We start from the raw sequence: 27,448 nt of genomic DNA on the forward strand, positions 1-27,448 counted from the left end.
AGAGATGTGGGCACGTACACAGACTTCAGAGGTGTTTCTGTCTTATCTCTGTCCATCCTGAGTGCACATTTTTATAGCGATGTTCAAGTGGCCTGAACCGCCTCCCTCCTCCTGTGCAGCGAGCTGGTCTGTGGTCGAGCCTCAGCAGCTCCCTAGATTTTTTTTGTCTCTTGATTATTTTGAGACCTTGCCCTATTTGCAACCTGGTGTTAGCTGACCCTCTCTGATAAGAGCGGCACAGTTGTCAGCTGGCCTGGGTTGTGGCGTGATGTGGACAGCCTCATTTACCTAGCTTTCCTTTTTTGCCCCCAGGACCGAGAACCACTGCGCACCATATTTCTCAAGGATGTTCTCAAGACCCATGAGTGTCTGGTCAAGTCTGGGTAATTGTCTCCGCTTACTCTTTTTTTTATCAGAACCCCCATTTACCTTCTTAAATCTTCATTTACTACCCTTCCGAGACTCTGCTCAAGAGTCTTCTACCAAGAGTAAGGGCTGGGGCCTCAGGGCTTGTGGCTGACTCCCCATATCCTAGCTGACCAGGTGTGAGATCACACTGGGCAAACATACCTCTTCCCATTAATTTTCTCTTGCTTCTTAGGAGATGAGCCTATAAATAATTTGCTGATAGAGAAAAAGAAAGAATATAGGAACAAAGAAGAGAGTGGTACTGAGATGCTTCTTAGGTGTTAGAGTTAGATGCTGATTCCACAAGAGAACTGGGGCTGTGCCCTTTCTCTCACTGGTTAGCACTTCTGGTCAGATCACTGCTTATGCAAAGTGCCTCTTCCCTGAATTTCTTATGCCTTTTCTCTTATCTCCCTTTTGAAGAATCCCTGATGTCCCCTTAAAACAAGAGTGATTTCACAGCAATGGGAGGAAGAGGAAGTATTTTTAACGTGTTCCTCTTTCCACTAGGAAATGGTTACCTTTCAAGGGCCACAGTGCATAGGATTAGTTTGGGACCTGGGACTCCTTGGCCAGGGCTCTCCCATGTCCAAATATAGAGGCTCCTAGAATTAAGCTTTACAGCCCAAGGACATCTGGACATCTAGAAATCCTCATTTCACTCGTAATTTGTAGTCTTTAGCGACTGCATGTCGGTCTCTCCATCCCATGGATTGTGCATGCAAAGCCAGCATCATCAAGGAAGCTGTCAGCAGAGACTATTCTCAAATGAAGGTGTGGAAGGGTCTTACATGACAACAAAGTGCTGTATGACTCAAGGAAGCAGGGACTGAAGCTCTATACGGAGTATTGCAAATGGCAGTTGCAGAGTATGGAAGATGTGGCAAGTTCCCAGCGACAGTTTATAATTTGTGAAATGGAAGTTCCAGAAGTGTGGCTCCAGAGGTTGATAGTGGGAGGAGGAAAGACAGGGAGATGGTTCCTGACCCTAGGGGGCCTGTACAGGTAGACATATAACCACATGGGCATGTTGGGGCACCTTAGAAAGCTCAGAGGTGGTTCAACCCTAAGAGTGCTCTGCATTTGGCCTAAATGTCTGACTACCAGAATCAGACTGAACTCTGAGTAAGAGAACAAAGGGAGTTGAAGATCATCAGGGAAGGAAGTCCCCAGGTCTCTGCAGGTTCCAAGCCTGTGCAACTTTGTGTCCTCTCCAAAACACAGTCAAGGGAGCTGAGGTCTCTGGGTAGTCAACCAACATTTGTTGAATTGATCTGAATTGAATTGAATTATAGGCAAGGTGTAGCCTGAGAAGTAGATGTGAAAAGGGTGGGGATTTCCTCCCTGCTTTGCTTTCACCTCCTCAGTAGTTGATTACATGATTGTACTCTATGTGCATGAATAGTTTAAAAGGTTAACACGTTTTTGCCAGAAAGCAGAGCCGCCTCTACTCAGAAACACAGAAAGTAATAGTAATAGTGGAATGGGTTTCAGGTGACCACTGTGGGCATACCTCAGAGGTGTTGTGGGCGCAATTCCAGACCAGCGTAATAAAACGAGTATCACAATAAAGTAAGTCACAGTCTTTTTGCTGGTAGAGGGTCTTGCCTTCAATTTGTAAAAAAATGCAACATCTGTGAAGTACAATGAAGCAAAGCACAATCAAACAACGTTGGCCCATCTCTGACATGCACTGTACCAGATGCCTTATAGACCTTATAATTGATGTTTGCGGTGACCAGCCTACTAGAGGAGGTTTTCTCATCTCCATTTTCACAGTACAAAAGTTCACAAAGTTTAAAAAATATTCCTAAAATCCCTTTTTTTCTAAGTGAAGTCAGGATTTGGTCCTAGGTTCGTCTGACACCATCTTGTTGTCTCTTCCCATGTGGTCTTTAGCCTCATGCTCCTTTCCCTGTGCCCGTGTCACTGGCCAAACACCTGCCATTTCCTTCCAAGTCCTCATTCATGAAGCCAATTCTCTGCTTGTGATCAGTACTATTATGTAATTATTTTAACTGTTGGCATATAGCACCCCTGGTTATGTAGTTTTGCTTTTTTATGTTCTTTTATTGGGAAGAAATTAGATCTTTTATCTCCCACTGTGACTGAATACACACATATTTAACACTGTAAATAATTTCAGCGGGAGTTGAGGTTTGTCACTGAGCATTAGCTACTTCTCACCTTCTTTGTAGAAGTCAGGACCCCTCTACCCAAATTCACACCCAATTTGAAGCATCTTCAAGCTGTCTGCTCTCTTCTTCCTTTTATTCTCTTTGATGTCCAGTCCCCTGAGCCCCGTATAATGAACAAAGCAGGAATTTTAATGAAGCTGATGAGGTTGCTGCTTGGGTGGAGGAAGGGTTTGGAAATGAGAGTGTTGGTTTCCTTAAGAGAGGCGCACAGTAGTGGAGTAATGAAAAGCATAGACTCTGGAGTCAAACCTGGGTTCAAATCCTGATTCTGCCTTTTACTAACTATGGTGTCAAGGACAAATCTTTAACCTTTCTGAGCCTGGGTTTCCTCATCTATGAAGTGGGGAACATTAAGTGCTTCATTAGATTGTTGTTAACATTGGATGAAATGCACAAAAAAAGCATACAGAGGCCAGATTGGTGGTTGCCAGAGATGGGTGATGGGAGTGGGTGAAATGAGTAAAAGGAGGTCAAAAGGTACAGACATCCAGTTATAAAATACATAAGTCTTGGGGATGTAACGTACAACATGTAGTTACTCTAGTTAACAATACTGTATCGTATATTTGAAAGTTGCTAAGAGTAGATCTTAGACGTTCTCATTACAAGAAAAAAAATTTGCAATTATGTATGGTGATGGATGTTAACTAGACTTACTGTGGTGATCATTTTGCAATACATACAAATACCGAATCATTATTCACACCTGAATTAGTTGCACACCTGAAACTAATATAACGTTATATGTCAATTACCTCTCTATTTAAAATACCAATAAAATTTTTATCAACTTGATCCTAAAAAACATTCAAAACAGTGATTTGCGCAAAGCACATCATACATCTTAGCCACTTAAAAAAAAAAAAAAACACAAAAAACAGCCACACGGTAAAGGTGTGGTGGATATTAGGTTTTAGAGGGAAAGAAGGTTTATCTTGTTAGAACTGGTGGTGGTGTGTGATTGTGTGGGGTTCCTTGGGAATGTTGAAACTTCTTGAGACCCTCTAGGAAGTAAAACTTCCTGGAGGGTAGCCCTGTAATGTTTTTTGAGGCTGGGGCTGAGGGGGGAATGGCCTGGGAGCCCCCTTCCTATGGTAGAGGACAAATCGAGTCCTCTATATGTGTACCAACCTGCCTGGTAACCTACTTTCTCTTTCTCTGTCTAGTGATCTCTTAATGAGGGACAACCTGTTTGAAATAATCACGAGCTCCAGGACCTTCTACATACAGGTAAAAAGCTAACTCTGAGATGTCTTTGACGTTCCCTTTCTGTGCATGGTGTACTCATAGGCCTTGCCCTTTCCTGTGCTTTCTCTTTTATTTTGTTTGAAGTTTCTAGTTGGTAAATTTAGCCCCTGAAAATCAGTCTGAGTCCCATTTTATTCTAAACAGGATGTTTGCCAAAAGCTTCCCAACCATAAAATAATAAGAGCAGGTTGAGACACTGTACTGGGGAATGAGAGCGTGCACCAGCTGCTCTCAGCTGCTGGGCGCCAGCTAAGCAGAGAAAAGGAGAACTGGTCAGTGGTTTCACTTCTCCTTTGGAGGGTATTTATAAGCTCCCCCTGTGTGTGGCCATCACCGTGTGCGGAAGGACAAAAGCACAGAGGCCCCTGTGTAGGGCCAGGTGCAAAGCCCAGCTGCACAGAGAAAGCCATTGTTTGAGCTCTGACCGTTCAGAGATCAGAAGCTTCTCCCTGCCACCCATGCTGTGGAGTTCTCCCAACTCCTAAAATCATAGGAGCTAGAAAGTCAGATTTCCAAGCAGGGCCAAGACTTTCAGGTCCAAGACCCTACTCCAGCCCGCCTAGAAATCTATGAAGTGTGCCTTGATTCTTCAGCATTGTGATAATGCTGAATTTCTAGCATTAAAACTGTCATGTAGTATGTTGGCTTAAATGGGAGGCCCCTCAACCAAAGCTTTTCCGGGTTCCCAATGCCTTTTGCTCTTTGTTTCAAGTCTTACTCTCCCTTTCACCAGGATTGCCCGCTCTCCCGGTTTGTTGGGCAATAGCTCCAGTCATCCTTACTCTTCGAGCTGGTGCCCCTGTCTGGGTCCAGCAGACAAGCTGGCAGCTTTAGCCATATGTGGGTATCATTCATTCAGACAAACACGGTGCCCTGCAAGAGCTCATATAGGGGATGTGCAGAAACGTTCCTGGGGGTGTTAGAGCTGGCTCCATTGTCGTTCAGGGACAGAGTTTAAACTGTGTAGGTGCAACAAAAGCATTTTCAGTTCTGGCATTTAACAGATACTTGTAGAGTATCTTCAGAATGCTGGGCATTTGGCCTCATGCTGGGGACCCTATTTGAAACAGAACAGATTCTGAACTGGAGAGAGAGAGAAATAGTCAAGTAAACAGGCCATTAAACAGTGTGACGGGATGCGGCAGGGAGTGTTGGATAGATGAACCCAGGAGGTTTTTGGGCCAAGAAACTACTTTGTATGATACTGTCATGGTAGATGCATGAAGTAGAACTTCACAGCACAAAGTGTAGACCTTAAAATATGCAAGTTTTGAAAAGCGTTTAGGAGGTCAGGTAATCCCAGCGTGGAATGCAGAATCGACAAAAGCAGCTAAATGTATTACTAGTGTAAAACTTCCTCACTGATGGGGATAGGGGAATGAAAAACAAAAACAGTGTGATGAGCGCTACCATTACAGTGAGTAATGGTTGCCATGGGAACTCATAAGAAGGGTACCACCCTTCTCCCCATTTCAGGGAGTTAGGGGAGGTTTCCTGAGGGAAGACATATCTAAGCTGTCAGTTGGGCCGACAGAGGGAAAAGCACATGTTTAAAAAAGCCTGGAGATAAAGGGAACACAGAGTATACGGAAGGCTGGAAAGCAGATACACAGGGCCTGTGGCCTCGTGCGCCTTGTTGCAGGGCTTGTCTTTTTTTTCTTTTTTTTTTAAAGATTTTATTGGGGAAGGGGAACAGGACTTTATTGGGGAACCGTGTGTACTTCTAGGACTTTTTTCCAAGTCAAGTTGTTGTCCTTTCAATCTTAGTTGCAGGGGGCGCAGCCCACCATCCCTTGCAGGAGTGAACTGGCAACCTTGTGGTTGAGAGGACGCACTCCAACCAACTGAGCCATCTGGGAGCTCAGCAGCAGCTCAGCTCAAGGTGCCATGTTCAGTCTTAGTTGCAGGGGGCGCTGCCCACCATCCCGGTACTGTGTTTAATCTTAGTTGCAGGGGGCGGAACCCACCATCCCTTGCGGGACTCCAGGATTTGAACCAGCAGCCTTGTGGTTGAGAGCCCACTGGCCCATGTGGGAATCAAACCGGCAGCCTTCAGAGTTAGGAGCATGGAGCTCCAACTGCCTGAGCCACCGGGCCGGCCCCAGGGCTTGTCTTTTATCCTGAGGGTTAGAGCCCCTTGAGGTTAAACGAGGGCAGTCACCCAATCAGATCTGCCTTCTAAAAATTATCACTTGAGCAAGTGAACCGACTGTAACAGCCTTGTTTTCCTCATCTGTAAAGTGGACATGATAGCCCTGAACACCAACCCCTGTGATGGTATGCTGGCTATGAATTGCCCGGTCGGGTACCATGTAGAGAACAGATGAGAAAAGCGGGAAGATAGGAGCTGGAGACACCAGTTTGAAGGCTGTTGTCGTAATTTAGGTGAGGGATGAAAGGGAGCCTGAACTAGGATGGATGGACAAAAGTGGAAAATGTGAAAACTGTAATATTAAAGAGTCCTTTCCAGGACTTGATGTTGGTTGGATGTGGGGTGAAGGGAGAGAGGAGAGGAAGGCATACTGGCTGGATGCTTGGCCTGGGCCTCAGGATGGCTGATGGCAGCAATCTTTGTGCTAGGAGCATGGGGGGAGGGATTGTGCAGAGCAGAGACAAGCCTAGCAGAGGTGGTTCTGAGTTGACTGCGTCTGTGGGACATCCAAAGTGACAAGTTATGAAGGCCCTTAGATAGACAGTGCTTCACATGTTGGTGGTACTAAATAAGTATTTGTCCAGTGCACGATGAAGCTGCGTAAGAGCTTTGGGCTGGAGGGTAGTGATTTGGGAAACAGGAACCCCAACAACAACAACAGAAACGTTCAAAAGGTACTGCATCATCTGCATGAATGTATGCACATTGCCAGAAGCTTCTCAGCACTTCTATCCTCCTTTGCCTTCTGCCCTCACAATTCTGGGATAAAAGAACACTAGCATCACCGTGAATAAATAAATGAGTGATGGACACATCTGTTTATCCTACCTAACTCAAAGAGAATAGGTAGTTAGAGGAGACTAGAGATTAAAAATTACTAAAAGTACATATTAATTCATTTCAAAATAGCAATTATAAACTCACTGACTTAACGCAAGTAACATTTTATGAAAAAGAAGTATATTTTTAAAATAAAAAACAGCAACAAGAGTATCATTGTTTTTGCAGATCTCTTTAATGGCTGGCTTAATAGAAGACAGCAGGATTCTCATACCTGCCTCTGCATTCTATCTGGGGCCATATGTTGTTTTGATTGAGCAATAATAAGAAAATCTGGCCCTGTACAGATATGTATTTGGAAAAAAGGGGGATATTTTAATAGCTTTGTCAGATAATTGTGGACATTCTTCGATTCTAGGTCAAAACTTGACAAATGGTGGTTTCTTCGTGTTTAGGTGCAATAGGGGAATCAAGCCAATATCAATAAGCTTTCATACTCTTACATTAAAATCCATTGGTCAAATTATATAAATGTCTAACCATTATGGTGTACACCTGAAACTAATATAAAATAATATTGAATATAAAATAATCCGTTGGCCAATTTTGCACTCTGGGTCCTTTTTACCAATTTTGTAAGCTGCATGCATTGGTCATTTGGAAAATCATGGTCTCCCTGAGGTATGCAGATCTTCCAAATGTTGACCCATTTTATTATATAATATTAAAAAGACAAATCACATTTGTTAATATCACCACCTCACCACCAGTATGATCAACAAAGTCTTTAAGTATGGAAAGCTGTCAGGTGGATATAAGTTTTCTGAAATTTTAATTTTTGCTTTGAAAGCTCAAAGTTCATCATTTGCAAGATCTTCCCGACATAATAGGCTCATTCCATTCCGTTTTGAGAAAGAATTCGCCATATACCTGAGTCTGAGTAAGTTTGACTGACAGTTTATCAGCCATTTGTTCCAAGCAAAAATTATGTTTCATGAAAAAAGTGAAAGAAGATAATGACCATTCATGCAGTTTGATGCCAGCAATTTTACCCACCATGTCAAAGAGGTATTCTGATCTGCTTCCGAAGGTTTTATGCTCAGTAAATCTGCCTCAAAGAACTGTGTATTGTTGGTGTCTAGAAAAGCTGGACCAGAGAGCAGGGAGATCTAGGCAGAGAAAATAAATTCCTTGGACAAGGAAAAGATTTGGGTAGTCGAATGGGGCTGGATTCCAACTACTTAGGTGTTGGTCATTTACCTTCTATGTTACATTTACCTTATGTGTCACAGTTATGTATAATTTGTACCCTGTGATCTCTTACACTGTAGTAGTCTTTTCTGTCAATATAAAGCAACCGTTTATTGGCTACTTCGATATCCCAGGCACAGTGCTAAGCAATTTACAGGCAGCATATTACTTAGTTCTCAGCAGTTTCTAAGGTCATCTCCACTTTACAGATGAGGAAACGGTGTCTGAAGATAAATTATTTGTTTGAGATCATAAACCTGGTGCGTTGTGATTGAGAGACACCAGGTACTAGAGCAAGATCTACTCACTTGTGTTGTTTACAAGCAGCCTGGTGCAAAACCCAAGATGTAGAGGGGAGTTTGACTGAATCGGAGACGACCAACTTGGGGTAACTGGGTATCTTGACAGATGGATCATGGTGACAAAAATCCAGAACCTGGCAATAATCAGGTATTTTAGCTTGTGATGTCAGCAAGCTCATCAGCAGGTAGTTGGTTCTGTTATGGGCAAGCATTCAAAATGAGATTTCAGTCTTTGGACTACAAGGCAAGCGAGTCTCACCATTTCTGCATTTCTCAGTCATAGAAGGTGAGGGGTATTAGGTAGCTTATCACGAGGAGGATTAATTATTCAAAATGAGAAATATAGTGCAGACTGGTTTTCGTAACTTGGCATAAGCCCAGCACTGGGGGCTAGGTCAGGACAGAAGTAATAATAAGAGGGCTCACACGTGAATTGCAAAGTGTTGGGCTAAAACTCTTTGGATACTTAACTGTTTTAATTTAGACTACAAGGTGAATGACATCACCTAGAACAGTATAGTGTACAATGTATGCAATCATGTGGCAGGGCTTTGTCTAAAGATGGGATGGTTCTTGGGGAAAGGGCAGGGGTTATTAGCTATTGGGAAGGGAGGACAGAGGTTAGGAACAGAAGAAGGAGCTGCCTAAAAATTGTAGACAGCTGCAGTGGAAGCCTTTTATTGATGCCCCTAGAATTCCTTGCTTCAAACCATTGCCTCTGTTATGGTGCTGGTCTCATAGTAGATATTCATTAAAAGCTCATTGAAGCGCAATAAAACCACAGACTGGAGTGACTCATTTTAATACTCTTTGTTCCCCTCACCTCAAAAACTGCCTTCAAGGGTAGAACCTCTACATTTGCTTTTGAACCAAGCACCAGAAACAAATGCACACTTTTAAGCACACTGGGAAAAGAATGAAGTTATGAGCTTGGCACGCCCCTTTATGTTCTACTCAGTTTTAAGCATTTTTTAATTTCTTCGTGATTCACCATGGGGTGGGTGGACTCTGTTTTTATTTTTCACACTCTGGTTCGTGAAGCTACCTTTATGATGTGGTTTTAAGACATTTTTGAGGTTTTAATGAAGGCTATAAGTATAGGCTTTCCATAAAGGATAGATATACACATACACTGTAATTTTTGCATACAGTCTTTGAGGTTTCACTGAATTTTTGTTGTCAGTGGATCCCATTCTTAAAACTACTAATAGAAATTATAATTGTGATCTCAATAAAGTAATAGTATACAAGGTTGGACAATTAAGTTCGCGAACTCATCCTAGGAAAAGTGCTATATATCTCATTGCTGAATATCGATATGGCCACCTTCGAAGTACTCCCCTTGGGAAGCTTTACACCGACGCCAGCACCTAGTCCACCCTTCAGAGCTGTTGTCATCGTATACCCTTGATGTCCTGAATGTCATCAAAATGTCTTCTTTTCAATATTTCCTTTATCTGTGGGTGAAGAAAGAAGTCATTGGGGGCCAGATCAGGTGAGTAGGGAGGGTGTTCCAATACAGTTACTTGTTTACTGGCTAAAAACTCCCTCACAGACAGTGCTGTGTGAGCTGGTGCCTTGTCGTGATGCAAGAGCCATGAATTGTTGGTGAAAAGTTCAGGTCGTCTTAACTTTTTCACGTAGCCTTTGCAGCACTTCCAAATAGTCAACTTGATTAACTGTTTGTCCAGTTGGTACAAATTCATAATGAATAATCCCTCTGATATCAAAAAAGTTTAGCAACATTGTTGCAACAGATTCGCGAACTTAATTGTCTGACTTCATATTTCTTCTCATGTGGGATCAGTTATAACATATTTTTCTTTTCTATTTAAATAATATTTTAAAATAACATTTATTAGTCAAATATTTTAATGTTTACTAATGTTTATTATTATCCTCACAGCTAGGTTAACTACCTAGGTTATTTGACAGAAAAATGTCTGTACGTGGAATTAGAGAATTAGGGAAGAAATATAATTAGCAAACAATTTCCATCTCTACTAATTACTAAATGTTTTAAGAAAGAGATTTAATTATTTTGCCTATCATATTAGCAAAGATTTTAAAAAATTGTAATACATAGTTCTAGCAAGGGTGCTTGTAAAAAATAATGCATTGTTCTAAATGAAATTTTCATATATTGTTGGCCAGAAATTTCTTTTGCCAAATGTACCTTAAGGAATGCATACTCTTTAATCTAGTGATTTCCCTAGGAGTTGAAGAATCCTAAGTATGAAAAAAGCTTTGCACACAAAAATGTGAACAGCAGTATTATTTATATTAGAGGAGAATTGGAAACGACTTAAACGCGTTACTCGTTGTAGAGGATTTTGATTCTTGTGCTTGAGTTCCCACACATTAAATCGTGATTCCTAGCTTTCTGTGAATCAGCGATTCTTTGCTAAGTGGAGGCTGGAGTGAAGACATCTAGGCTAGTTGTGTGATAGTTCCTAGAAAACATGTGAGAAGTTTGTTGGTGAGGTCTCAAAGGACAATCAAATAGGTGGCCTGTGGCTTGTGGAAGTAACATTTGACATGGGAGGGTGTATTTTGCTAGGGTGGTGGAAGGAATAGAAGTGGCTCAACAGCCCTGGAAACTGATTATTGGATTGTCATCATGGGGATCTTGTACTTTGTCTAATGAAAATCCGAGATCTCCTACGTGATGTGGGAGACGTTTGTCTCTCCTCAGCTCCCGTCTCTGTCTTTGCCTCTGTTTAACATTTTCCCCTACCAAATCATCTTCTGCTTCCCTAGAAGGAAAATCTCTTAGAGATGCTTTTCTACTAATAGATGATTTTAAGTACCTTCATCTCATTCCAATTGGAAATAACGTTTCTTCCCCCACAAATACGTTGTCTTAATTGACCCTGAGAATTTGATCCTTTAGGTAGGAATAGTCTGTGGATCGAGTATGAGGAAACTAGGGAAAAAAAATGTCTCAGGAAGAGAGCAATGAACGTATTTATAATGTTGGAATTGAACGCTTCATTTGTGTCCCTCACATGTAATAATAATGCATTAATAACTAATACTTATGAAGCCCTTTTTGTGTATCAGGCACTGCTCAAACTGCTTTACCTGCAACAGTTCATTTAATTCTCTCAATTGTTCTACTTGTGGGACAGACTAGCCCTGATATTAGTAAAATACCTTCTGGAAGAATCTTGGAGACCTTGCCCTGGTTATCTTTTTAGACTAAGGATGGATTTGTCTTTTTCTTGGGAAGTTATTTGACCAGTTTGTCGAATAACTGGAAAAAGTCCAGGGGAGAGAGAGTACAGGTCAATTTGCAGCTGTGGAGTGTGAGGGAGGTGTTCACCTTGGCACTTGTTGCTACACCTATTTGACCCAGTGTGCCAGGGTGTGAAACCTTGTAAGTTTCGCCTGTACCTAACCAAGGAAGGTTTGCTTGGCGTGACAGATAGGGGTAGGGATGGAAATTTGAGGATTTTAAAAAACTGGTCATGTATTATCTTGATATAATGCAAAGAGAAAGAATCATTTGAGGAATGGGGAAAGGGAGCCCTATATGTGGAGACTTTTGCGGGCCAAGGTGTGGTGTTTGTATGTTCACCTGCACAGGCACGCAAATGCACACTTGTTATTTTGGGTGGAACTATTTGGGGGCAGGCGCGGGGTTACAGAGAGAGGTTAACATATAAATTTCTGGATGTCAAGGATTCAGTCTTGGTCCCATCTCTGTGCCCAGCACCTGATGCCATGTGTAACAGTGAATAAGGCCTCAGGAAACGTTTGCTGGATTCACTAGAACTCAACCTCTATAAAGCGGGAAAGCACAGAATTAGGAGGGCTCCACCTCTGGTGGTTTTGCCTCTCTTATTTTCTTCCTTTCTTCACAGAGCCACTGCTGCCCCCTTCTGGGGTTGGTAGGTATTTCTGGGGCAAATACTTGAACTGCTCTGCAGTGTCCTACATGTTAAATTTGGTGCTCTGAGTCTTGCAACTCTCCCCGCCTGGGTGGAGTTGAAAATGGGATTATTCTGTTCAAATAGCTGTAGTGAAAAGTTGACTCCATTGGGAGGCAGAAGATCTGGAATCTCGACCAGCCATCAGCCTTGATCCTAGCCTTTCTGGGCCTCATTTTTTTTTTTTTTTTTTGCTATTAAACAGGAGGCCAGACCAGGCCGACTGTGTTCCAGAGTGGGCGGGGGACTTCCATGGGGGTTGGGGGAGGGAGGGGAGGGGGGTTAGGGGGTGGACCTCTAAGTCTCCTCATCCTCATGACGTCTGCCCCACTGAAGACCAGCTCCCCTTTGAGCTGTTTTATTTATGGGGTGTCAAATAAGATTTTGCAGGGAAAAAAAATGTCCTCCAAAGTCTGAGGCCACTGAACTAGATCTCTGAGATCTTCCAGGTCTAATGGAGTGATTTTTATGAACTTAGAATTGAGTCAGAGACTGAAAAGCTGAACTCATAGTGCCCCAGATTTTTCTGTTAAGTGCTGTGGGTGTTTTGCAGGCGGACAGTCCAGAAGACATGCACAGCTGGATTAAGGAGATCGGGGCAGCTGTCCAAGCCCTCAAGTGCCACCCCAGAGTAAGTCACTTCCTTCCTGTTGCACAGTCACTGTCAACTGAGTGATGATTGTCCTTGAGTGGGCAGGTTTTATTTGGTGATGTAGGCAGGCAGCCTGGTCGCAGCGAAAGCCCTAGGATATCTTGTTTGTTTTCTTTTTTGCCTCTTTAGGGTATAAATTTTAATTTTTGGTTGTTGGAGGAGGTGAGGTAGAGTTGGATAGAGAAACAGAGTTTCTGATGTGCCTGTCAGGCAGACCTTGACACATCTGAAGTGAGTTATGTTGGATGTATTTGATTTCTGTGGACAAGTGTTTCTAGACCTATGAGGTAGTGATCCTGGGAGTGTACTCTTCCTGGCGGCTTTGGGATAAACATTGTCAGGAAAGCCCTTACTTTCCTTTGTTTTTTCTTCCATTTTATTTTGCAGGAAATGTCCTTTTCTAGATCCATTTCTTTGACTCGCTCTGGAAGCTCCAGCCTCTCAGGTGGGCCCAACTCTGTCTTGTGCAGAGGGCGGCCACCTGTGGAAGAGAAAAAAGCCCTCTGCAAAGCTCCCTCTGTGGCCTCTTCCTGGCAACCCTGGACACCTGTTCCCCAGGCTGGGCAAAAGCTGCTTCCAGCTGAAGAGACTCCTGAGGACTCATTGTTCACGCCTCGACTTGGGGAGAGCAATACTGCTGGGGTGTTGCCTAGCTCCCGGATAAGGCACAGATCGGAGCCCCAGCACCCCAAGGAGAAACCATTTATGTTCAACCTTGATGATGAGAACATACGGACTTCTGATGTGTGATGAGGCATAATATCCAGGGAGGGAGGGGGGAAGGACTCAAGAAAAGGAGGCCATGACTCAGTTTCTTTACCTGTTGGAGGACAGTCAGAGGCCTTTATGCCACTCATATGCCTGTGGATATTCTGTTGAAGAGGCCCATCCAGCTGGCTTAAAAAAAAGAAAATCAATGCAGTGTGTTTAATTTGGGAAAATCACTAGGTTAGACCTGTAGGCATGCTCATTGGAGAGTAGGTTGCCTCTTGTTCCACTATTATAAGGTGGTCCTGGTGAGGAGGTTGATAGTACAATTTCATCCTTAACCAAGTTTTATTTCCTTGTCTTTGTTTTAGTTTCTTCTCTTTGTTTTCAGGCCAGGCACAGAATCTTAGGCCAGTCATCTGGTTTTATCCTGTTTCTGTTTATTGGCTGAAGTTTGACTGTGAAGTAGAAGGGTAGTAATTAACTTAGCTGAAAGGAGGGAGGGGCGGTGGAAGACCCAGGCTCTGGCTTGACTGGGATACATTCTGAGGGAAGGTGTTAAAATCTGAGGGCTGGCAATGGCCCTCAGAATGTCTACCAGGGCATATGCCCCCCCAGGACCTCCATAGCGGAAGAAATAGAGACCTGTTGTAAGGTGTAGGGAGTGATTGAACCCCAGTGCATCAGCCAGTTTTGGGAATTACTCTGCTCTCATTTAGATGTTCTTTGACCCCAAATACTGTCAGTGTGAGTGACAGACCTGCCCACCTGGTTTCTGTGTCCAGCCCCAAGAATGGGTTTATCAGTGTTAAATGTTATGACTGTTGAGAACAGAATAGACATTTCCCTTGATATGGTGTTAGTGGGAATGTATGAAGGGTTGATAAGTGTATGATAATTCACTCGCGTGATAGATGAGGTCTCTGTTTTAGAGTTTTAGATTTGCTTTGAAGCAGGTGCTGGTGAAGAGCTGGATTATAGTTCATCTGGCTACGTTTTTTTGATCCATGTTTTATAGACAGAAGGAAAAATCTGTTTTAGCAAAGACAGATTATCTTGAATCCTTGCCTCACAGCTCTTTTTAATGGGCCAACATTAGTCTAAGTTTAAGTGATGTACATTGTATTCCCTGGCAGATTTGCTTTCTTTCTATTCTTTGTGTTGCCCTTTGAATGAAACCTTGTGTACTGCATGATCTGACTTGTAACCTGATGAGGTTCTGTATACTTAGGAGTAGAGAGATGCAAAGATAATCTTGAGAGATATTTATATTTTTAATAAAATAGAAACTGTATAGCCACATTGATTAGAGGTATGCATTGCTGACTAGAGATTTCCTTGGTAGAAGAGCATAGATTGCATTTCCCACCCAAGTTTTAGGGTGTACTTTCTTCCATTTGACAGGATGATACTACTTCCAGGGAGGATTTGTCTATCCATCCTATGTGGTGAACTGCTACCAGGAACTTACCAGGGTTCCTTAAAGAGAGAAAACTCATTTCTGTCTTAACTTTTATCCGCTAGATCAATTAATGATATCTTTAAATTAAAAAATAATGAGTAGAGGAAGAGGCTAAGAGAAGCTTTTTTTCTTTTTTTTTTTTTTTTACCTAAGTAAATAGATCCCTCCCCTTCCTTATGTCCAAATCTAATGCAGAGGTGAAAACACATGATCAGAAAATTCTTTGTGGCTTGAGGGAAATCTTATGTTTCAGGCAGTGTAGTTTCCTTTAAGGCTGAATCATGTTGAGAACTTTTCTTGACTGCACTGCTTTGGAGTTATCCTTCACTTAAATGGTTTGGCCTAGTGGTCCTGGTGTAAAAAGGGAAATTTGCTACTGGATCTCTCTTTTTTTCTGCAGACTCTTGTGTACTTTTGGCCTCAGAAATCCTTGGTTTGAGTGATAGAGGTTACAGCATACTTAAAGTAGCCTGCTTTCAGGAAGTCATTTCAAATTCTTAAAGCTCCTTATCTCTGGTTTCATCTTCCAGTTTTCCTCAAGAAAATTATTTGGTTAGGTCAAAGGAAGTGCACCATGAGTGGTATTGAATTAATGAAGATAAATTAGGGACTTTTGAGATTTCTTTAAACATTCCCTAACTCATGGTAAGTTTTCATCTTTTGTTGTTTAAATTATAAAAACTACTCATTTCGCTCTCTTTTTAAAAATAAACTGCTAAATTACTGCTAAATTAATTGGCTATTCTAGTGAGCTGATATGTTTCTTATTCAGTAAGGTCTATTTTGAGAATGTGTTACATACTTACAAATCCAGATTGTATTATCATAATAGAGAGAAAACAGAGGCTCTAGTCAGCAAATATTTGGGAATTCCAAGCTGCAACATTATTAATGTAATTCCAACACCAGATAAATATAATTATCTTCAATGAAGCCTAAAAGCATTCTCCTTCCCAAACCTTATTTGAGAATTCCTTTTATGTCTGTATTACTTACCTTCTGGTCAGTTTTCTATCATAGCCTTTTAATGTCATCACACATGTAAGCCAAAGATGGTACATATACGACCAAAGCATTTGGTTTTAAATGTATAAAATGGAACCAAATGGCAAAAATAGAGTGGGTATACAATGTAAGTTAGTAGTTAAGTGCATAGACTCTGGAATAAATCTTGAGTATTTTTTTTTTTTTTTTAAAGGAACCAAAAAAAGATACTACATTTTCCTTGTGGAATAAAATTCTTCTCTGAGTTGTGCTGTTCTCAGAAGACTTTTGAAGGGGTCTTGATCCACTACTGTGTTTCCCCGAAAATAAGACCTAGCGAGACCATCAGCTCTAATGCGTCTTTTGGAGCAAAAATTAATATAAGACCCGGTCTTATTTTACTATAATATACATACATATTGTATCTTATATAATTATATTATAATAATTACATATAATTATAATATCATATAATATAATATAATATAATATAATATAAAAGACTGGGTCTTATATTAATTTTTGCTCCAAAAGACACATTAGAGCTGATTGTCTGGCTAGGTCTTATTTTTGGGGAAACACGGTATGTGTCACAGTATTTCAGGTGACCTTCGTTATAGCTGAACTATTTACAATCCACTATTCTTGGAAGCGTGAGGATTTGCTTACTCAAGGTCAGTTGATGGTTGGTAAACATACGTAGTTGGGTCTTTTACATTCTGTGAGACATCATAAATGTACATGGAGTAGAGTGACTTCAGGTCAAAATATTGGAATTGCACATGTGCTTCGGAGTAAAATGCTGAACTCCCATGAGAAAGAGTAGATTTAAGGTCCAGCTTTGTGGTTCACTTGCAGTGAGATTGGGTAGTTCTTTTCACTGTTAGCCAGATAAACAGGTGTATGGAGGTAAGCAGTATGTTGGAATTGCAGTTTCCCAAGTCAAGTTTGTTTATAAACTTTGAACATGTTAGAAATGGACGTGTTTATTAAACCTTTTCTACCGGGGTCACTTTTTCCCTTATTCACTTTTCTCTGTGTGATTGCCTGCATCAGTCAATTACAGTCACTCGTGCTAGGTAGAGTTTGAACTGTTTAATCCCTTTCCCCACTGCTTAAGAAGGTGTTGGCATGATTTTGTGTTTTGAACCAGTATGTTTCAGCTGTGAAATGCACTGGCTGACAGCACTGAGCTGAGTGCATGGAAACTGTTATGCTTCCTTTTATCTGATCTCTTAATTGGTATGTAGCAAAAAATAATTTTCTAAAACTGTTTTGTTGCTTGTTTTGTAATAAACCCACACGAAATAACTGGAATATGGTGTGTTTTCCTAACGCCGACCTTCTGTCTGTGGGTGGATCATCTCTCTTGTCAGTCTGCCCCATTGGTTTTATGGATTTCACGAAGTAGGTTCCTGCTCAGGGTAGGGCTAGGAGCGTTTCTTCATTGCCTGGGGATGGATGTGTGCCCAGGGGAGGGACGGCTGTGGGAAGATGTATGGGTGTGCGTGTGGAGGGTTCTGCCAGGCTCTGCCCCTTGAAGTCTGGGGGCTGGTGGAGGCGGCACCCTAGCTGGGAGAAAGTGTTGCTTATTAAGAGCGGTTGCAGGTCCACAGTAAAGCAGTTGGAAAAGTGGGAGCCAAGACATGAGCAGGATGATTAGTCCCCTGCTGCGGCCAGCTGGACTCGGACAGTTCCTTCTGCTGTGGCTGCTGCTGCCCCCAGTGCCTGTGCGCAGGGTGGAGGCCCAGGGGGCCTGGCCCTCGTTCTGCCCCGCGGCCTGCGAGCCAGTGCGCTGTCCCCCGCTGCCCACCTGCTCCGCGGGGGCGACGCCGGTGTTGGACCGCTGTGGCTGCTGCCGCGTGTGCGCCGCCGCCGAGGGCGAGGTCTGCGGCGGAGCGCTCGGCAGACCCTGCGCCCCGGGGCTGCAGTGCAGCGCACCGCTCAGCACCCCGCGCTTGGGTGGCACCCGGCGGGGCACCTGTGGCTGCCCAGCGGCGGGGGCTGCCGTGTGCGGCAGCGACGGGCGCACCTACCCCAGCCTGTGCGCGCTCCGCGCCGAGAACCGTGCTGCGCGCCGCCGTGGCGCGCTCCCGGCCGTGCCCGTGCAGAAGGGGGACTGTGGGAATCCAGGTGAGCGCTAGGGCCGCGCTCTCCAGGGCACTCCTGGGACTTTCTTACGAAGCGTATGTTTTCAATCGCGCAGCTCCCTCTGCTCCATTGGCCTCCGGGATTTCACTCCTCATTTCCGATTTTCTTTCCTCTTTAGATGTCTCTTTGCCATCTCTTTGCCGGTTGCCATGTCATTTCTCTCCATTTTTCTCCCCATACCTGTTGAATGCCACCTTCCCTTAATTTTTTTTTTTCCCCCAACTGGGATGATGGGTCTGGTTCCCTCAAGGCGGATCCTTACGGGACTGCATGGAATAAGTAAATACACAGGAGGGGGAGACCGAAGACAGGAAGGGGAGGGAAAGTGGAGAGAGGGGCAGGGGAGAGACTGAGAAGTTTGAGATCAGACCCCTGAGACCATCGGGCCGAAAGGGTTCCACTGCCTCCAAGAATGGAGCGTTTCTTCACAGGGACCAGAAGCGCCAGCTGGCTCAGGAACAAGTACAACTTCATCTCCGCTGTGGTAGAGAAGGTGGCGCCATCCGTGGTTCACTTGCAGCTGTTCCGCAGGTAAAGGAGGCCGTCACTATCTGGCTGACCTTCTGAGGGCCTCCGTGCTTCAGACCCCACACTACACCTTACAAGCATCGTGTAGTCGTAAAAACCGTTGTGAGAACATCACGGCTCAAAGCGAGCAAGTAACCTGTTCAGGGTCGTTGAAGGGATAAGGATTCCCACTTCCAAATCTGGGTACTCCCTCACACGAGGCTGGGGTTTCTCTTTTCCTCATCTCCAGACAAAATTGAAGGTCAGATGCAACAGCTGGGAAAGCATCTGGATGGTGATCTTGCTCAGCCCCTTCGTTGGCATAGAAGGAAATCCTCTATCACAAGGCCAGTTATAGTGGAACCTAAAAAGGAACCAGACTTCCTTGACTCCCTCCCTGGGTCCTCGATAATTTGGCACTAGGTCCACTTTTGCCCATAGTATTGTGATTAGGTTAGGCCTCTTTGAAGCAGAGGATTGCTGCTCTGAGCAGCCCTGAAGAAGGGAGTGTGTCCATGGAAAAGGAGAGTTGGAATCAGCTCTCAGTCGTGTTCAAAAGAGATGGCCAGGGCACTGAACATCCAGAGTCCAATTACATATGGAAAGATCAAAAACAGACAGGGAAAAGTAAAATGTCTGAGAAAACTGTGGTGGAGGTATGCTTAACATGAGGTTCCGTTGTTTACAGACTGTGGTGGATCCCCTGATTTTCCTGCCCTCTGTTTATGCTGTTGTCTTGCTGAGACAGGTCACCTCTCAGCATCAAGGATATTCCTGCATCCAGTGGCTCTGGGTTCATAGTGTCTGAGGATGGGCTTATTGTTACCAATGCCCACGTCCTCACCAACCGGCAGCGAATCCAGGTGGAGCTCCAGAGTGGGGTCCAGTATGAAGCCACTGTCAAGGACATTGACCATAAATTGGATCTTGCATTGATTAAGATTGAGCCAAAGGTGAGTATGCGAGGTCCAAACCAGAGTCTGCATATTTGGGGATTTTCATCAATTTGCTCATATTTTCTTTCCCACCTCACTTCCACCCACTCCACATCTTTTCTACCTATGCTGTTTTTCAGTTTCCTTCCTTTCTGTTTTTCACTCCCTCTTTTATTTTCTTCCGTACCTGTCTGTAGATCCCTAACAATTTCTATGAACTATCCAGCAGTCTTTTCTTTTCTCCTTCACCTCCTTCTACAACAAACGTTTCTTCTGAGAAACTTATTTCTCTGCTTGTTTTAGAGTGCTAGGAATGATTGCAATGGATTCAGAGCTGCTAAGGAACACTTTGAGGTCCTTGCTGTACAAAGTGTGGTCTGCACACCAGTAACATTGACATTATCTGAGAATTTTTTGGAAATGCAGAATCTCAGAACCCAGCCAGGTCTACTGAATCAGAATCTGCATTTTCTTAAGATCCCCAGGTGATTCATGTGCACATTAAACTTTGAGAATAACTTTTCTTTTCTTTTCTTTTCTTTTTTTTAAAAGATTTTATTGGGGAAGGGGAACCGGACTTTATTGGGGAACAGTGTGTACTTTCAGGACTTTTTTCCAAGTCAAGTTATTGTCCTTTCAATCTTAGTTGTGGAGGGCGCAGGTTCAGCTCCAGGTCCAGTTGCCGTTGCTAGTTGCAGGGGGCGCAGCCCACCATCCCTTGCGGAGAGTCGAACCAGCAACCTTGTGGTTGAGAGCCCACTGGCCCATGTGGGAATCGAACCGGCAGCCTTCAGAGTTAGGAGCACGGAGCTCTAACCGCCTGAGCCACCGGGCCGGCCCCGAGAATAACTTTTCTGGGTGACGTCCTTTGTTGGTGGCTTATTAACTTTGATGGTAAACTTTTGAGATAGAGCAGTGCTAAGTAAATTGCTAATGTCAGTTTATGTATACCAGTTACTTCACTCGTGGTTTATTTACAGTAATGTCTACAAAGCAATAATCTTAGATTTTAGAGATGATCCATCATCTTAGTTGGTGGTAGTTGCAATGTGAGGAAGAAGCATCAGGTTAGTCCTAGAACCTATGTAGATGGGTGATTCTTGGATTATAAATGCCAAAATGATAAAGACTGTGTCATACATATGTTGTACACAAATACTGGTTGATTTTATTCTTGATTTTTTCTTCACCTTTCTGTCCTCCCCATCCCTTTTGCCCTGTGCAGACTGACCTTCCTGTATTGTTGCTGGGAAGGTCGTCTGACCTGCGTGCTGGAGAGTTCGTGGTGGCCTTGGGCAGTCCGTTTTCTCTGCAGAACACAGTGACTGCAGGAATTGTCAGCACTACACAGCGAGGGGGCAAAGAGCTGGGGCTGACAGATTCAGACATGGACTATATCCAGACTGACGCCATAATTAATGTAAGTTACTTTGGAGGGTCATTGTGAGCCCACATACTGGCGGTACAGTGAGAAGAATACGTAGAGTGCCTTCTTTTCCCGTTGGCCTTCTGGGGATGTCCAGAGTTCAGTTAGATCCTTGTGAGAGGGATGGAATGCCACATTGTTACAGTTCAATCTGGTTGATGTGATGGCGTCCACGATATTAGGTGGTCTGTTAGGGTCTGTTATAGAGGTCTGTTGTACTGCTGTAGGAGGTGGTCTTTGCTCTTGTTCTTTACCTTCAGTGACTTCAGTGTTGATAATGGGGGAACAACTTTGCCTGCCTTGCCCCCAAGGGGCTCACTAGTGTGGGCTGCTTTTGGTAAACCTATTTAGGAACTATGTATAAACGACAAGGAATAAAGTACTGATGGCTTTTTCAAATTCTGTCTTCAGCACGGGAATTCTGGCGGGCCTCTGGTGAACTTGGTAAGTGGCTACTTACCTTGCTGCTTCATGTCTCTTCCTAACTTTCAAAGACTTTACAAATTCCATGATGCAGACTAGGATCATAAAGATTTGTGGTATGATTCTTTTCTATGGTGGCATCTTCAGTAAACAGTTAGGAAAATTTAAGATCTATGATGGATTTGTAATCCTGGCAAGTGATCTCATCCAACTGCGAGTCCCAGGGTTTACTTACACTTACATCTCTTTCACATGCTTTCTGTTTTCGTTGGATAGTTAACAAAAGTCCTGGGTACTAAACCCAAATTTATGTCAAATGACCAATTGCACTACTATGTAATATATTTCCTTGAAGACCTGCTGGTGCTGCATATGAAGAACTGTTTCTCATCCAAAAATGCTAATTTCAGGTTTTTAGTCTTGACCTACTAATAGATGGCAGAAAAGCCACAACAGGAATCTATTGCTCTGTCATGTATTTAATTCTTCAATTTTATTCAGCATTTCTAGCAGAAATGACAGGGTTTCTAGTTGCTGAAATACATGTGAAAACATGAGAGTGTAATGTTGATTGACACATAGTCTGTGATCATGCTCTCTGAGGCCCTTTCAGCTGATTGTTTGTGCTTCCTCTTTACATATTACACTTGCTTGGAGGAGGAGGAATTGTGTGTGAAATTATTGCATACTTATACTTCATTTATTATTGCATACTATAAAAATGCATGCAATTTTTTGTACTTTTGTTTTTCAGTAGATAATGAATTTACTAGAGCAGGGCTGACATGCAGAATTTCAGACCACACTCCAGACCAACTGAATTATAATCTATATTTTCATATGATTATAAGTTTCTTTTCTATCCTTTTCATTACCTAACAAGGGCTAGAGGATGATGAAATGCACAAAGAGGAAAGTATTTGTCACGTCATAGTACCTTTGGTTTAGTAGACCTTTGTTCCTAAGGTCAATTTGCTAATTCTTCTGAATAGTTTCACTGAAGTGTTGCTGAAAATCCAACAGCTTTTTGCCTTTTCCATGTTTATTTTTAGTTTCATTTAAGGAATGAAAAGGCAAAAATACTCCTTGTCCTCTTATCTGGGCCAAAATACAAACTGTAGTTCACTGTTAAAATCAATGTATATGGTGAAAGAAAAAATGATGAAAGATTTTTGTAAAAAGATTTTAAAATATTAAAAAAAATTTTTTTTTCAAGAAAAGAAAATTTCCTCAGCTGGAATTTACACATGTGTAGGCCTCCTGTGCTTTACTAGCACACTCTTCCCTAAGGTAACATCCATTGCTCTCTATTCAAGAAGCACACGTTTCCTCTAGCCTCTCTGTACTCTTACCCCACATGACTAGTTCCACTGCTTCCTACTTGTTCAGTTTGCACAACTTGGTGACTGAGTGATGTCTGCTCCCTTGCCAGGATGGCGATGTGATTGGCATAAATACACTGAAGGTGACCGCAGGAATCTCCTTTGCAATTCCTTCAGATCGAATTCGACAGTTCTTGGCAGAATTTCATGAGCGCCAGTTGAAAGGTAAGGAGATGGAGAAATTTTGTGTTCCCTTGTGTGTTTTTCAGGAGCGCTCAATCTATTGTGGAGATGGGGGAGTTAGCAATTTCAGTTCTGTAGAATACTGAGCCACTGGTACCCAGCTCCCATCATGGTGGTTCAGGCAGCAACATAGGGGACTAGGCGCAAAACCAGGCATGAATTGTATCCAGAAATATTTGGATTGAATTGTTGTGGAAAGGAAACTTGAGGGCTAGAGGTGGGGAGGTGGTGGGGAGGATTGTCTGTGTTAATGACAAAGGTTCTCTGAGGTACGTATTTCACGGCTGACAGCCTGAAACAGCACCTATAATAGTGAGGATATTCTGTGACTCAGGTGTCTTTTAAGATCTGCCAAAAGGAGAGAAGTTTTGTTGTTAGTAACACATTATAATTTTCCTTTCTAGGAAAGGCTCTTTCACAGAAGAAATACCTGGGTCTGCGAATGTTGCCCCTCACTATGAAGTAAGCGTGGGTTTGAATATGTCTGGGTTGTTTTCAGAAGCAAAAGCCATAGCTGGACAGTGTTAACAAGAAAACTATAAAGTGTTGGGATTACAGCCATGTACTGTTGTGGCCATAGGCCCTATTTGTCACAGGATAGGTACATGCTTCACCCTGCATCAACATTCACTGTACTCCTCGGTAGTTTCTTTCACTGTGGCTATATTTTATAATGTCCAATGGTTCTAGGCTTTGACACAGAAAATTAGAGCACCCCCAGGGAAGATAAATGTGACCCACTTGATGGAATCCTCTCTGGCCACTGTGAGCCTTGCGAGAAAAGATAGAGTAGCACTGATATTCAGAGGCTTTGTCCAGGGCTCAGGAAATTGAATCACTGTGTTTCTTAACCTTATGCGAAAACTCTTCTCACTTTTCTTAGCCTTCTTCAAGAAATTAAAAGGCAAGATCCAGATTTCCCTGATGTGAGATCTGGAGTTTTTGTATATGAGGTGATTCAAGGGACAGCTGCTAAAAGGTAAGAGAAGCCCAGGCCTTTGCCGAGCTTCTTTCGTTCTCGCTAGGTGTGCGCCGTGGGGAACGTGTGTGGGACCTAGATTTGCACTGTTCCATACGGGGGCCCCTACCCACGTCTGGCTATTGAACACTTAAGATGTGGCTGGTGTGACCGAGGAATTGAATTTTTAATTTTATTTATTTTTTTAAAGTTTATTGGGGTGACAATTGTTCGTAAAGTTACATAGATTTTAGGTGTACAATTCTGTATTACATCTATAAATCCCACTGTGAATTTTTAATTTTTTAAATTTTATTTAAATAAAAAAACCAGAAGCAATGTAAAATATGTTTGCATTAAACACACCTTTTTGTTGTTGATTTCGGAGGACTGCTCTCACTTTAATCATTGCATTATGGAAGATATGATCATTGTGCGCTGCTTCTAGTGGATTTCAAAGACTTAGAGTGTAAAATGTGTACTAATAAGTAGTAAAATATTACATGTTCAAATGACATTTTAGATATACTGAGTCAAATAAGACAAATTATTAAAATTGCTTTCATCTGTTTAAATAATTTTTTAAAAAAAATGTGGCTACCAGAAAATTTAAAATTACATGAGTGGCTTGCCTCACATTTCTATTGACAGTAATGCTGATTTAGACTTGTGTACTGTAAGGGCCTCTTTCGTTTTTTGTTTTTGGAAGGGGTGGTTCTCCGTAGGTCAAGAATTCATGTATGAGGTAATAGCATACATTTAAATTAATTTTGCTAGAAATCCCCAAATCTACCGCTTTGATACCTTAGTTATTAAGAATCAGAAGAATCCTCCAAAGGGTTAAAAGTTTAAGAATATATTTTTAGGTGTCTTAAAACAGTTTTTTTCTTTGAATTCCGGATGACAGTATCTGAAGCCAGCACTAAATAAACAAACAAGCAAAAAAACAAAGGTGTAAATAAATAAACTGAATAAAGCAAAGGCTAGAGTAGCTCTCCAAGACACTCCAGCTGATTTTACTGTTCTTTTGAACATTTATACTAACTACTGAGGGAAGAAGTGGCTTGTCTGACAATTATTCTCTTATACTTCTTCACTATCTGTCTCTCATTCTTTTTGTTTTTCAAGAGCTCAATAACCTGTTTTGATTATGGCAACTCTTTTAGTAGCGGGCAAAGAACCATAGGGCACTAACTATTCAGAATAGCTAAGTGTTAAGTCTCATGTTACTAAATTTGGCGTGTCACCGGCTTTTCTAAACTTGCCTGCTTCCCATTCCCCTCTCCGCCCCCTCCATTTTTTAACTTCTGGTTCAAGGCCAAGCTATTTCTTTCAGATCTCCAAGTTCTTGCTACTCAAGATGTGGTCTGTAGACCAGCTGCATTAGCATCAGCTGGAGCTTTTTAGAAATGCAGAATGACAAGCCCACCACCGAATCAGAATCTGCATTTTACGCAAGATCTCCGTGGTTTGGATGCACCTTAAAATGTGGGAATTAATGCTTGCTTGATGTCACTTCTAAGTAGAAAAACTGTTCTTTTGGCTTCACCCACTTATATCTAATAATAATGATAATAATTATAGTACTAACAGTTGGCATATATTAATCACCTACTGTATGTCAAGCACCATTTTATGTGTTTTACTATTTGTTTGAGCCCACAGTAGTCTTATGATATAGTGATTATTTTACAGAGGAAGTAGTTGTAGTACAGAGAGGTTAACGTGAGAGTTACACAGTAAGTCAGACAGAAGAGATGGGGAACCTAGCTTTACCTCTATTACTGTCCTGCTTTGGTGGCTGCTTTCTTGCTTCTGAGACGCAGAGTCATCCAGTGGCAAGAAGATGATTTTTCAAGTTTGAAAGACCCAGGATCATGTCCTACTTTAGCCTTTTACAAGCTGTGGGACATTTATCCTATCTGAGCCTCACTTCCTCAAAATTGGTGTAGTTTGCACTCGGTAATAATTTGCAGGTTCCCTTTTTTCTCTTTTTCCACTTACAGAACTACCATGAATTAAGTTCTTTCTTTGTGCTCTGTCCCAGTCATATTACTGAGCTGGCGTTGTTCTAAAGGCTTTCCATGCTTTTAGCTCTATCTTTAAACTTCTCTTCACATCCTCTTGCTTTACATTTCTCCTTTAAAAAAAAAAAATAAACTCCACATGTCTTGGTAATCCTCCCGTATTTTTCATCCTTAGGAATCCCATTTCTCTCACACGTCTTCTGGAGTCATTTAATTTGTTGTCCCTCTTCCAGGCTATTTTCGACTTGAAGACAAATCAACAACATGGCTATATATATTAATATTTATTGCTGTGTTTCATATTTGGAGGTGGTTTTTGTTTCTAGAATATGTATTTTATGTGAAGCAAATATATTGGAGACTGAATACAATCACAACTCTGGGGGAAAAGGAGCCTAGAAACACAGCCTTAAATATGTAGACCTGGACTTCTGGGAGCAGAGCTTTTTATAGTGTAGCTCAACATATTCTCTAGTTCCATAAACTGTGGGTGAAGGTGGGGCAAGTGGGCTCTCAAAATCAAATTGATCAGTGCCTAGGGAAAACATTAGGTTGGTGCAAAAATAATTGCGGTTTAAAATGTTGAAAATTGCAAAAACCGCAATTACTTTTGCACCAACCTAATATATTGCTTGGGCTTTTTATGTTTGCTTGTAAAACTGGCAGTATGCTAGAAGGGTATGCGGAGGTTAATAGAAATTAAAAGCTAAACTTTTAGATCTGGTTCCAAACCAAATCTCATATATGGGAGGAGTAAACTTCCAAAGCAGGATTCTGGTAGAATCTTAATTTTGTAAATAGGATTGCTGTCCTCCACGTGATTTCACTGCGTATTTTAGAACAGCTTTCATATTTGAAAGGATTGAAGCTATTTCGGGTTTCCTGGTTGGTATATTTAATGCCAGCAATATAGTACTGCCATAAGATTGACATTAAATTCTTGATGGGGATAAGTAAAACTCAGTTTCATGGTCCTTTTCTTCCCCCCTTCCCAGCTCTGGGATGAGAGACCACGACGTAATCGTCAGCATAAATGGGCAACCTGTTACCACCGTAACCGATGTTACCGAAGCGGTGAAGGACAATGATTCTCTTTCCATCATGGTTCGTCGGGGAAGTCAAACTTTGATTCTGACAGTCACACCTGAAGTAATTGATTAGGTATCTTGCTTTAAAGAGAAATTATCTGACAAAACCAAAACTATAGTACCTGGTTTGTATTGAAGATGTGCCAAGGTGGCGAGAGGTTTTAGGATCTCTTTCTTATAAAGAAAAATGAATGCTTTAAGTTTCTCTCTCTCTCTCTCTCTCCCTCTTTCCTCCTCACCCCCCCTCCCACCTCCCCTTCTCCCTCTCCCTCTCTCTCTCTCAAGTGCCAG

General features: G+C 42.3%; 2 protein-coding genes across 6 annotated transcripts in view; both read left to right on the plus strand.

Annotated features, from left to right (window-relative positions):
• PLEKHA2 (pleckstrin homology domain containing A2) overlaps window positions 1-17,394 on the plus strand; it is a 56,667-nt gene extending 39,273 nt beyond the window's left edge. For all 5 annotated transcript variants that reach the window (XM_081046936.1, XM_081046940.1, XM_081046937.1 and 2 more), the window contains 4 exons: window positions 313-383; window positions 3,773-3,836; window positions 12,825-12,902; window positions 13,311-17,394. In XM_081046936.1, the coding sequence (XP_080903062.1) occupies window positions 313-383; window positions 3,773-3,836; window positions 12,825-12,902; window positions 13,311-13,673 (576 nt within the window). In that variant the 3' untranslated portion in view covers window positions 13,674-17,394. The remainder of the gene's footprint in view (window positions 1-312; window positions 384-3,772; window positions 3,837-12,824; window positions 12,903-13,310) is intronic.
• A 338-nt stretch (window positions 17,395-17,732) lies between these two features.
• HTRA4 (HtrA serine peptidase 4) lies at window positions 17,733-27,230 on the plus strand (the record flags this gene model as incomplete). The annotated part of the gene is made up of 9 exons (XM_081045777.1): window positions 17,733-18,210; window positions 18,660-18,759; window positions 19,484-19,688; window positions 20,896-21,090; window positions 21,508-21,540; window positions 22,952-23,066; window positions 23,489-23,546; window positions 23,968-24,063; window positions 27,065-27,230. The coding sequence occupies 9 exons, from the start codon at window positions 17,733-17,735 to the stop codon at window positions 27,228-27,230; spliced, it is 1,446 nt and encodes a 481-aa protein (XP_080901903.1).
• Between the last annotated feature and the right edge of the window lie 218 nt (window positions 27,231-27,448).

Source organism: Rhinolophus hipposideros, assembly GCF_964194185.1.
Source record: "Rhinolophus hipposideros genome assembly, chromosome: 4".
NCBI lineage: Eukaryota > Metazoa > Chordata > Mammalia > Chiroptera > Rhinolophidae > Rhinolophus > Rhinolophus hipposideros.